Source organism: Perca fluviatilis, chromosome 12 (assembly GCF_010015445.1).
Source record: "Perca fluviatilis chromosome 12, GENO_Pfluv_1.0, whole genome shotgun sequence".
Taxonomy (NCBI): Eukaryota; Metazoa; Chordata; class Actinopteri; order Perciformes; family Percidae; genus Perca; species Perca fluviatilis.
Window position 1 is genome coordinate 13663143 of NC_053123.1, and position 13437 is coordinate 13676579.

At 40.9% G+C, this 13437-nt stretch overlaps 1 protein-coding gene across 1 annotated transcript in view; it reads left to right on the forward strand.

Annotated features, from left to right (window-relative positions):
- Nucleotides 1-13437, forward strand: part of cps1 (carbamoyl-phosphate synthase 1, mitochondrial) — a 60781-nt gene that overhangs the window by 27589 nt on the left and 19755 nt on the right. The window contains 6 exon segments of the mRNA XM_039818292.1: nt 4565-4706; nt 5816-5881; nt 6124-6187; nt 6339-6520; nt 8417-8611; nt 11769-11836. Coding sequence (XP_039674226.1) covers nt 4565-4706; nt 5816-5881; nt 6124-6187; nt 6339-6520; nt 8417-8611; nt 11769-11836 — 717 coding nt within the window.

Here is a 13437-nt window from a genome sequence, read left to right on the forward strand (position 1 = left end):
AATGGGGGGGAAATGCAACGCTACCAAGCCACGGTCGAGCAACGTGCGTCGCCGCAATTTCTTTTATTCGGGCCCGAGCGCCGACAGCGGCGAAGGCCCTATTGAAACTGAAGGAATTATTCTTTCTTTCTTTCTTTCTTCTATTATTTTCCCGTCAAATGAATTGGCTTTTTGAGGGGCTTAATATATTCAAAAACTCACCAAATTTGGCGGTCGCATCAAGTCTGGTGAAAATTTACGTATTTTAAGGGTTTCGGGAATAGGCGCACAAAAATGGCTCGCTACGCCCCCTACAAAGTTAAGAAAATTGAGCCCCTCCAGTGCGTTTAACGTAGACTACGGAAACTTGGTACACCTATGTAACATGTCAAGATGTACAACAAACTTCATTAGAGCCATACCCTAAACCCAACAGGAAGTCCGCCATTTTGATTTCAAAGTTCGAAATTAGTGCGATTTTGGCCATTTCCAAATGTCGTACTTTAACGAACTCCTCCTAGAGATTTCATCCGATCAACTTCAAACTCGGTCTGTGCCATCTTAAGATGTTAAAGATGAAAAGTTGTAAAGAAAAACTTTCGTCATAGGGCGTGCGTGGCGGGGGCGGCCATTTTGTGCATTCTCGACAAACAGGAAGTGGCTGTAATCTCGAGTGTACGTTGTCCGATTACCTCGAAACTTTTCAGGATTCATAAGAGTCCAACCCTGAGGACAAATAAAGGCCGATATTTACTTAAAGTCATAGCGCCCCCTAGTGGCAACAGGAAGTAGGCCTAAAAGTCAAGGTGCTATACTTTAACGAACTCCTCCTAGAGATTTCATCCGATGGACTTCAAACTTGGTCTGTACCATCCCAACACCTTAACGATGAATAGTTATTAAAAGAAAAACTTTTCGTCAGACGGGTGGGTGTGGCGTGGCGGCCATTTTGAGTGTTTAGCGATGACCAAAGAAGTTGTTGTAACTTGAGTGTACGCTTGTCGTATTCGTCCGAAATTTGTCAGGATGGACAAGGGTCCAGGCCTGAGGACACCTACAGGCCAAAATTGACTTTTGGTCATAGCGCCCCTCTGGCCACAGGAAATCTGCCTTATATGACAAACATCATCCGATTTACATGAAACTTATAATATGTGGTCTACATGTGATACTGAGCCAGCCCCTATAATATGACCACGCCCACTTACTCAGGCCACGCCCCCTTTCATAACATTTGAACCGTCTAAGGTAGAGTCTTGTGTGAGGTGTCATTGAACTCAGCAGAGACTTCATTTTTAATTGGTGATGGTTTGACCCGCCCCCTATTGTTAAGCCCCGCCCCCTTTCATACAATTTGAACCGTTTAAGGTATACCCTTGTGTGAGGTATCAATGAACTCAGCAGAGACTTCCTACTTCATTGGTGATGGTTTGGCCCGCCCCCTATGTTGAAGCCACGCCCTTTTTAATAAATGCTGACCCATCTAAGGTAGAGTCTTGTGTGAGGTATCATTGAACTCAGGAGAGACTTCCTTCTTCATTGGTGATGGTTTGACCTGCCCCCTATGCATTAGCCACGACCCTTTTCACAGCTAATCAACCGTATGACGTAGTCTTGTGTGAGGTATCGTCGAACTCGGCGGGGAGTTCCCTTTTCATTGGTGACAATTTGCGGCATTTGAGTGCCGCGCAAATGCACGGTCGCAAGGAGCGGCGTCCGCCGGTAACCACGACGCGCACAGAGGCGCGAGGGCCCGTCCATCGCTGCTCGCAGCTTTAATTTTTTATTGTTTTTCAACTCACCAAACACACCACACATGTTATGTGTGTTATGTTAATGTGTTTTTCATCTTTGTGTGTGAGGGCGTATGTACATGTTCATGGCATGCAAAGGATTTTCTCCTCTTCGCTTTAAACTGCTCGAGAGAGGATAATTGTACACGAGACAACCAAGCTCTCAGATCAAATGTCTTTCCTCCCTGTGATTCTGACTCTGCTGCTCTCCCCTTTCGTTGCTTCTTGGGTTTGCTATTTATCAGCCCGGCCATGTGCAGTGGGAGTTGAAACACACTTGACATTTCCAAATATTGTTACTCTACAAGGTCATAAATAATTCAGATAAGAAGGAGGGAGAGCAACCTGTGGTTTACTAGAAATAAGAATTCCTTCATTTTGTCTCTACCTACGGTTAAAGAAATATTGTGACAATATAGGAAGCAGGCTTGTTGCTGTTAATAAGAAAATCAATATCAATTTCATCATGCATTCATGTGTTTAGTTTAACTTGGCACACAAACAAAAAGCTTGTTGCTGGCTTTTCACACTTTTCTTACTCTGAGCAAAACCCAGCTGACTTTTGGATGTTTTCTGGGTTAGCTTTTTAGAAAACATGATTCAACATGTAAAGAAGACAATTTTGAAAGGTGTACTTTTCCACTCATGGTTGCAGCTAGTTATTTCACCCTACCTCCCATCTTTTGTGCTCAACTAGGATGAACATATCAGTCCTTTGATCTCACTCCTTTAAAAACAGCAAACAAACATTTTGCCACAAATGTAACCAACTTATTTTTTTAATAATCTCCTCACTCTGTTGTTCCGTTCTGAATTGTCAGAACAATTTTTATTTTCAGCAGATATGCACTGCCAGTACAGTGAATTGTTGCCAAGTACAAGCTACTGCATGTTGTTGATTAGTCATCAGTAAAAAGGTAAAATGGAGAAAACAGACATAAGAGTGTCCTGTCAACAGATAAGAAAAGGGAAGCTCTCACAGAAGCTTTCTTCTATTCTAGTTCCATAATGTACATCACATACATTTTTCTAAATTGATTGGGCTTTTTGGATGCTTTTTATATAGACCATAGTGGTCCCCTAATACTGTATCTGAAGTCTCTTTCCCGAAATTCAGCCTTGGTGCAGAATTACAGCCACTAGAGCCAGTCCCACAATGAGCTTTCCTCAGAACATGCCATTTCTGTGTCTGTAGCTATTGAGGAGGAGAGAGAGGGGGGGGCAAGGTGGAGGGTGGGGGTGTGGCCTTGACCAACTGCCACTTTTCTCGTTTGAAAGCCATTATGTCTCTCTCTCATGGGTTGGCCAAATTCTCTGGGCGGGCAAAGCAGAGAAAGGGGAGGTAACCTCGCTTGTTATGATCTCTTAACAAGCAAGATTCCAGAACAGCTCATCCGAGCTTTCATTTTCTCAAAGGCAGAGCAGGATACCCAGGGCTCGGTTTACACCTATCGCCATTTCTAGCCACTGGGGGACCATAGGCAGGCTGGGGGAACTCATATTAGTATTAAAAAACCTCATAAAGTGAAATTTTCATGCCATGGGACCTTTTAAGCATTTTTAAAATTCTCTCCTTGTTCTCACTGTCCTCTTGGGCTTATCTCAGAATATACTTCTGTATGGGGCGCCCTGGTAGCTCACCTGGTTGAGCGTGCGCCCCATGTACAAAGGCTCAGTCCTTACCGCAGCGGTCGCAGGTTCGATTTCAACCAGTGGCCCTTTGCTGCATGTCATTCCCCCTCTGTCCCCGCTTTCCTGTCTTCAGCTGTTCAGTCAATTAAAGGCCTAAAATGCCCCCCCCCAAAAAAACCCAAAAAAAAAAAAAAAAAAAAATATTTTTTTAAAAAAAAAAATTTAAAAAAATAAAAAAAAAAAAACAAAATTTTTTTTTATTATTTTATTATTATATTTATAAAAAAAAATAAAAAAAAAAAAAAAAAAAAAAAAAATAACAAACTTAAATTTAAATAACAAATTCATGTTTTAATGGTCCAGTTAAAAATCCCCTCTTGATACCTGACTGTATTCCACCAACATTTTTCTGTTCAATCTTATAGCTGGCATTGAAGGTGTATTGATTAGCTTTAAAAAGCAGGGTTTTAAATGGCTGCACTTGCCAACCGAGTGCTTTGGCACCTTGGTGCCTTGCTTGTCGATGCGTTATTGATCACGTGAAGGTGGGCAGTTCCCTGCTCTCCACTTCGCTGGGTAGGGGAGCCAGTCATGACCCACATGCAGGAATGACCCTCTTAGTTCAGTGAACTTGAAGGTAAACCGATATGAGAGGGTCCACAGACAGAAAGCATTCAATAATAAACTCACCTGTCCGTCTTTTCATCTACTACTGCTTCCTTTTCCTCACTGTAACATTCATGTCAGGGATATTGTGCATTACATTTTTAAGCTTAAGAGGTGATTGACAGGCTCTGGTAACCTCTAGTGTGCAGATGACATAGTGTGGTAGCAGAATGAATCAAACCGTATCTTGCACTTTTCATAAAGGGAGATTTGGTTATGACAAGAGCATGGTTGTTCCAATGCAAAATAGTGTGATGTTTTTGGCAATGATCCTGATGCCTAAATTCAGTCCTTTTAGAAAAGTCATTTAAAAAAAACATCTGATTGAACCCCACTGAAAAACCTAACTTTTCACTTAATACATTAAAAATCAATTCAATCAATTTTAAACTGTGGGCACAGTATGGAGTTCTGAAGGGTTTAGCGAAAAAGCTGTATAATAACCATAGCGAATCAGCTGTCTAATAACCATGACTTACTGTCTTTTTCTACAGTGGCACAGTACCTAAGGGGCTGCTGCTGAAGGCCAAGCAGGACGGCTTCTCAGACCGGCAGGTTGGTCAGATACTGGGCTCCAGTGAGCAAGCAGCCAGAGAGCTGAGGCTCACTCACGGCATCAAACCCTGGGTCAAACAGGTGAGCATCACTGGGCTGCTTCTTGGAGCTTCCAGCGTAGGTCAGATAGACTGAGATAATTGACTCTGCCTGATCAATCACACCAACACACACACACACACACACACACACACACACACACACACACACACACACACACACACACACACACACACACACACACACACACACACACACACACACACACACACACAGCTGTCCTTTGGCCACAACTGTAAATGAGGGGAAAATAAAAATATGTAAGGAGTGCATAAAGGTTAAAGCTATCGACTTTCTTTCCACTTCACACATTATTGACATGTTTTGTCCATTCCTGAGTCACGTGTCAAAATGTGCAAAACGCAGAGGAAATAATATTAACACACACACACAGCTGTCCTTTGGCCACAACTGTAAATGAGGGGAAAATAAAAATATGTAAGGGGTGCATAAAGGTTAAAGCTATCATCAACTTTCTTTCCATTTCACACAGTATTGACATGTTTTGCCCATTCCTGAGTCACGTGTCAAAATGTGCAAAACGCAGAGGAAATAATATTAACAATCTATCAGTACTGACATTCTGTACAATGAACAATGTAGATCTGTGTATTATATATAGACATGTTTAGATCATTAACTTAAATGATAGCATTTGCATTATTGTATCTCTTTATTTTTATCCACAGTTCAATGATTGACATAACTTCATGCTTCAAAACAATTTTTTTTAAATAGTTCTTAGATAGGTTTGTCCTTTAATTAAAGTTAGTAATACCCCAATGGAATAATATGCCTCACAAGTAATAGTCCTGCTTTTTAAACATTTACTAAACTAAATGTACAGAGTTTGTGGCTAAGGGTACCAAAAGTATTGAAAGTAAATGCACCATAATGTAAAGTGTTGGTGTACAAACAATTACAAATGAGCATTGTCATCTAGCGGCAAGAAGGTCCTGGGTCTGGGATGACTAGGATATTTCTGTGTAGAGTTTGTATGTGATCGAAATATTACTGTAAACATGTTCATTACTGTGACTTTGTAGGGGTGTGACATGAGTACATTTTAATTTTTTTTTTTTTACATCTGACCCATTTTAACTTCCATTTCCTCTGATCCCTCATCTCAGATTGACACCTTGGCAGCAGAGTATCCAGCCATGACCAACTACCTGTATTGTACCTATCATGGCCAGGTATGTTGGCTCTGCTAACTGACAAAAAAAACAATTATTGTACCATTATGTATGTAGCCAATCCAATCATTGTCTAACAGAAATTACAATTATTATAACAACAATTACGACATTTTAATTTGCTCTGATCTTTAAAAAAAAATAAGAATAATAATATTAATTGTAAGATGGGTGTGCTATGGAATTATTGATACATACAAGAGTGCATCATCAACAATGGTTTTTCTCAATTGATCCATCAGGAGAATGATCTGGACTTTAAAGACCAGGGAATTATGGTTCTTGGTTGTGGGCCCTACCACATTGGTGAGCTCAACAATAAGCTTTCCTATTATTTTCATGCTGTTCAAATACAAGTTTTGCTAATTATATCAATATGCAGTTGTCACTTTGTTTATGCTGAATTTGTGAACTCCTGTTTATGGCCTGCACATTTATCAACTGTTTGATCCACCAGGGAGCAGTGTTGAGTTTGACTGGTGTGCGGTGTCCAGCATCAGAGCTTTGAGACAGATGGGCAAGAAGACCGTGGTGGTCAACCACAACCCTGAGACGGTCAGCACTGACTTTGACGAGTGTGACCGCCTTTACTTTGAGGAGTTGACCCTGGAGCGCATCTTGGACATCACCCAACAGGAGGTTAGGACACACATGCAAACATGCCATTTATTATTTAACAAAATCCTTACAAAATATACCAATGACCTAAATACCTCTTCATTTTCATCAAAACCAGTTATGTATTGGTAGATGATAGAACTGAAAACCAAAAACACTATAACTACCATTGATGTACCACTGATATTTTTAATGTTCTACACCCACTTACAGTATCCTGTTCTGGATTGCTGGGCCTATCCCAGCATGCACTGGGAGAGAGGTAGGGCACTTGGACAGGTCGGCAATCTATCAAAGGGTTACATCAGTGCCAATAACTACTTATATATTCATGTGTATTGAGTTGCATCTGGTTGAAATATTGCATTAAAATCAATTCAAGGCTTCCCCTAGGCAGAGTAGTATTGATCAATTACACAGTACATATATAATAAATAAAATCAATCATGTCAACGTGTTCAGAGGTAGGAAACACTACTAGAATTTAAACAAAAACCAATATGTGCACAATATTACTGGCAAATATATTATTGGTCTAAGATTGGCACACAGCATGTACATAATTTCTCTAACTGAAGCTTCCTGACTTGTTTGACATCACTGTACAGCTCAAGAATAATTATTCAATAGAAAAAGTAGAAATAAAACATTAGCAGTATGACTGTGACTTATAATCGAGTTCCCACAGAGCAGCTGTCCACAGTGCTGGAAAAAAATAAATAAATGTATTCCCTGCTCAGAGTGGCATGGATGAAACATTACCAATATTTTTCCAAAACCCCTATGTTGATTCATATTTAAATATAAACTCATAGCGTGCAGCTTTTTCTGCGTTATCCTCCAGGATGGTCTTGCCATTGAAAGCAGACAAACAAAACCCCCCTTTCTCTGTCTAACAGAAACTGGAAACAGAAACATAACTTATTATGCCACTCAGTAGGACGAAGATTTAAGAGCTTAGGTTTCTTTAGTTACAGATGTGTGGGTTTTTCAAGGTTTGCTGACCTCTCCGTAACACTCATAGTAAATGTGTCTGTGCTTGCTAAATAGTCTTTTGTTGAATATATTCTCAGGTGGTGATTTTATGTCACAGTTAGTATCCAAGATTCTGACGTATATTATCTAAGTCTGCTAGTAGCATACAAAAACATTATAATACACCATCACAATACACAATTATCCCATCTGAAATTAATGATAATGCCAGTGCAAGCTCAAATTTCTAAAAAAGTACTAATTGTAGTGATTTAAGTTATATGAAACTTGACATTTGGCTACCATGATGTACATAACAATACTTTTGTGTGTATACAGTATATATTATGTATATAATGATACATAATTCCTACCTTTGTTTGTGTGTGTGTGTGTGTGTGTGTGTGTGTGTGTGTGTGTGTTTCTTCACGTGTTTATTTACCGTGTGTGTGGGATAAATACGGCATTAGAGCATGGAGATAAACCCCTGACAAGAGCAGGAGAGCAGGCCCATGAATAATGAAGCGATACAACCTGGCATTGCCATGGAAACCGCATCCCCCCCTGAATTAGCTAGACAGGAAAAGGGGCTGCATGCAGTTATTAAAAGAAACACACACACACACACACACACACACACACACACACACACACACACACACACACACACACACACACACACACACACAGAGAGTCCCTTGTGATAACTTGCCACAACTCATGGCACGACCGAGATCAACTGTTTTTGTTTGTCTCGTATTTTCACTATGTGATCAGTGGCCAGAATAATTGGAAGCAGCCTTTTTTTTTTTCCTGGTTGATAGGCCTGTGGCAGGAGGTCTCCCCTTCTACTCTCCTTTTCTCCTTATCCTTATTCTTGTTTTCTACCTGCTGTTCTATTTATCTCACACATTCTTCTTTTTTTCATCCTCTTCTCTCCAGGGTTGCTCTGGCAGCATTGTGTCAGTTGGAGGCCAGATCCCCAACAACCTGGCTGTCCCGTTGCACCTCAGTGGGGTGAAGATTCTGGGGACGAGCCCCCTGCAGATCGACCGTGCTGAGGAACGCTCCGTCTTCTCCAGTATACTAGATGACCTCAAGGTGGCTCAAGCCCCATGGAGGGCCCTCAGCTCCCTGGTGAGAGGAAACGCATAAATAATGGGTAGTAGGGGTGTTTATGATATACAGTATTGTAGCATGATATTTTGTGATATGCATTGTGATAATATGCTAAGAAGCTCTTTTCAAATTGCCTCCGTACAAGGTATGTAAAAGTTTTGGAGTTTTCATTTTTTTTAAGTGTTATATTATTACTTTTGCTCTAAGATAATACTCCAGTTAGCTAAGTCTAGTTGATTTGACTGCTCATGTGTCCTTTGTCAACAATTTGTAAAAGGAGGATTTCCCTGAGTAACGGTATCAGGGTTTCCACCAGAAAATGAGTTAGGCGGTTAGCTCAGGGTGTTTGGAAAATGTTAGTTCAGGCAAATGATGTTTGCTTTTAAAAGACCCATGTAGGTAATTTTTATTTTTGTTTGAGCGGGCTTTGGTTGCGTGCAGTTAAACAGTTTGTGTGGAGAGGATAAGAGGCGGAATGCATTGTCCGAAATGCAATTTCAGAACCCATCGGCTATCGTCTGATGATGATTTAGCTTTTTTGTTTTGTCGAAATCTATCTGCATTCATATGCAGATATCCGTTTATAGAAATTAGCCGAAATGTCATCTGGACCTAAAATGCCTACAAAAAGTATTGACTCTAACTGTCAGCAATGACCGTCACACAGAAAAGGAAGTCTCTCCCAGAGGCTTAATCTTCATCAGACCGATAGCCGATGGGTTCTGAGATTGCCCCTTTCCGTACAGACAAACTTGTCTCATTATTGGCAGAACTTACTTCATCTAGGGGGCATTGTGCCCCACGACTTACTGCCTTGTTTAGCATTCTCGTGTTTGGCCCCCCCTTCAACTAGGTCGCGGCTACATCAGAATGAAGCACTGGCAAGCCCCTCTGTGGAACATGTGGAGCACTGAAATTTGTCTGCAATCAGCGCTGAAATATGTCTCTTCCATTACCGATGCTCATGTATTCAGTTACCACTGAGGAGCGATTAGCCGTTGCACACAGACAAAGTTCTGTGTCTCTCCAGAGTCTACCTACCTACCTACAGTCTATTTCCCTGCCTATCTTGAAGAAATGGTTTGTTTTTATAGGGCTGGAATAACTCCAGTAGAGCCGTGGGGAGATGGTTCTTGCGTCTCTGGGAAGCTATTTTGTGTTTTTTAATGGTATCCTACCTTGCGAGAAAGAGGCTAAACCTGCAGAGAGATGGAGAGAAGAGAGAGCGATGATGATGATACACAGCCTCTCTCTTTTCTGCTAGACTCCTTCCACGATTCATTGTCTTTCTTCTCTCATTCCTCATGTAAGAAAATCAAAAGGGAGATAAATTAAAGCTCCACTTTAGGACTGTTGGAGCACTTATACTTTCCCTTTTACTATTTTGATTAATACTTTTCTTGGCAGACATGGGTGAATACCTTTCATTCTTGAAGCCTTTAAATTGTGTCAAGTGATGCTTGCTATATGAGAGGGTTTGTTACAAAGACAAGTGCAAACACACACCCTTGATTTGATATTGATTGTCTGTTTTCTGTCTCAAGTGGCTCTAATCATACAGCGTTCAAACATTATATGAATTCCTTAATGAATAATACACGGAGAGTTGCATAAAGATAAATACAAATCAAAGCTCAGGTTAAACACTGATGATGGGTGATATGCGATGGAGCTTTCCAGGTCAGGGATCAACCAAATTGGTGTTCACCTTTTAAAGCCATTCTTTACTATTATTTTACAAAATGCTTTTTGTTGTTGAACTATTGGCTGTTTTCTGTTGATTTTGGCTGCCTCAAAATAATTTGCACCTCAGTAAATGTAAGTCATGGAGCAATCAAATGTTTTTACATTTCAATATTTGTCCTGCATTTGCCTCAATTTTAACCACATTTTACTACTTGTTTATTTAAACTAATAACTGAAAAATCTTCAAGACTGACAAAACGGTTTAATTCCAAAAGCTTAATGCCACTTCATCAGAAGTTAAAGGGGTGATAGAATGCAAATCCGAGTTTACCTTGTCATAGTCGAATAACGACAGTTCGGTGGGTAAAATGGGCATATAGAGAACCTCAAAGTCCCATTGACACCTCTTTCCTATGCAAATCTCACAATTTGAAACTGCCGCTGATAACGGGCAAATCCCAACGAAGCTCATAGTTGATGTCAACTCAGTGGCTGTACCTTATTTGGCTCTGGTCTGTACCTTGTCACGCCCCCAAATTTACATACAGACCACTGGTCTGAGACCAGCTGGTGTTCTGAATGTAGGTCGCGTAGATCTCAGACACTAGTTTAGCTGCACGCTGCTCTGTGTACTTCCACGGGTTTTTCAAGGATATTGAAAATGAACCACGACCATCAATGCAGTGTTCCAGGCTGTACAGGGAATGCTGACACTTTTCACATTTCATCGCGAGCTGCCGGTCGTGGTGCTCCAGGTAAGCGGTAGTTGGTGGTTCAGTTACCCCAGAAAAGGTGACGCTGGGTATAGAGCACCGCGAGCTGCCTGTCCCAGTGAGTGCTGTTGGCCATGTTGCGTCTTTGCTCCTCAGCTTCGCTCGTTGTAAACCAACCAATCAGCGCGCAGCTCATCTAAATATTCATGAGCATACCATAAAAGGGAGAAAACCTCTCGTTTCATTCTAGGGCTATTTCACAGGGTTGCATTAGGGCGCATAGAACAGCATCCGGGCCATTTTTAACCCAACCAATGTTACGTACCCTATTCGGAGACCTTAGAGAACAGTGTGAAATACCCTATATAATCATTCTGTCACCCCTTTAACATATGCGTTATATAATAAGTGGCTCCAAGCTGTGACAGACCATTCTGGAGGATTTCTGGCATCACTATCACTATCGGGACATATTACAAGGCTTTGTTGAATGCTCAATTCTGATTAATTACTGCATTCTATGCAAGCAATTTAGATTATAGACTCCGGAGGACCACTTTTAAATCAATAAAATAATTTTTTAATCAATATTTTGTGTCAAATACTAATGGATTTATTTACTAGGGTGATTCAAGACCCCTCCACGATCACCCTTTCGGGGTTTCATTCGCAATAATGACCAGCTCGCTCTACATTATCATTCTTATCTTAGTCGCTCAAAATGATGCAGTAAATAAAGCTTACAACATCTGCTGTGCTTTTCTTTTCCTCCACAGGAAGACGCCTTTGCCTTCGCCAACCAAGTGGGCTATCCCTGTCTGCTGCGCCCCTCCTATGTTCTCAGGTAAGTTTCAACACACGTCAGCCAACATTCTCTGAAGTTGAAGTGGATAAGATTATCATATCAGCAGGCCCTTAATCAGGAATGTAGTGGCTGATTCATCAACACCTCAATCAATAACAAGCCCATTTTTTGTCTAAAATTTGGTATATTTGTTTTTTTTTTCACGTGTTTAATTTCTAGCCAATAAAGTATATTAAGAAATAACAGGGAAGAAAACAGTTCAGTCCTGATTGGCTGAGGCATGAAATAAAAAAACAACAACATTGACTTTCTTAATAACTAATTCACATCTGATGATTAATGAACTTTTCTCAAATTACATCTCCAATCTTGCAGTGACATTTTTGTCCAGCAGATGTTGTGATGAGACCCTGTATTCATCAGGGCTTTGTCACTGAGCAGAAACTTGTGTATAAGGGAGTTTTGGACTTTTTATGGTTTTACATGCAAGCCGTTATGTACGTATGTACGTATGTATGTATGTATGTATGTATGTGTATATGTATGTATGTATTGTATGTATGAATGACGTATCCTTTGCCGGATACTGTTAATGAGGCAAATGAGCCTCTCCTCTCCTGCGTAGGGTGAACTCCCTCTGATCTTTTCCCATCCCTAAAGCATTTTCACTCTTCCTTTTTGACATACTTGTTAATGGTTTTTAATGTTCTTCTCAGCCTAGTACATATGCACAAACTCACACATTTCCACTCCAAACACTCTCTTCCTTGTCAGATTCATGCATCATATTTCATAACGGTAAAATGCACACACACAGACACTAAAAGTAAAAGTATTTTGCCCTAAAATATGTTCAAGCGAGAAAATCCATCATTCCTTTTGGTTATGAAAATATATATATATATATATATATATATATATATGCTCAAACAGTTTTCAGACTACTTCCTAGTTTTGCCATTTTATCTAAGCGACTTTTTTTTATAAGTAAAACATTTTCCAAAATGTCAATCCATAGCTTAAACATTTAGAATGTGTCTAATTCCTTCACTGTTTACAGTCCTGAGTGAAATGCAAATGCTCAGTAGTTCTAAGGAATTATTTCTCCGAAAGGGGGGTCAAATTGTGCCAGGTGGACAGGCTGATTGGTGTGAGCATACCAGCACTAGGGAGGAGCTTGTGGTGGTTGTCAGCCCAACCACCTCAGCTCTGCCTGTGCCAAGGGTTCAAAGGGAGGCGAGCATAGGGTGTCCAGCACCAGGGTCAGGTCCCATGCAGGAGCCCTTGTGGCGCTCGTGGGACACAACCTCAGAGCCCCTTATTTCCCCACAGTGTTATTGTCAACCGCAACATGTGGCGACAAAATGGCAGCCACATAGACTCTTAGGGTAGAGGGAGACCGGCCACCGTCCAGGAGGGTCTGCAGAAACTCAAGGATGGCAGGCACATAACAATGCACTGGGTCATAATTACGAGCCGTACACCACTCAGAAAAAGAGTTTCCACCTGTTCCCATACTGCAGACGGGAAGACCGTGCTCTGGCATTCAGGATAGTATTCCTGACAGGCTCTATGCTATCTGTCAACAACGGGTTGGGCCAAACCCACAGCTGAAGGTGGCAGGGGTTGGGATGCCAAAT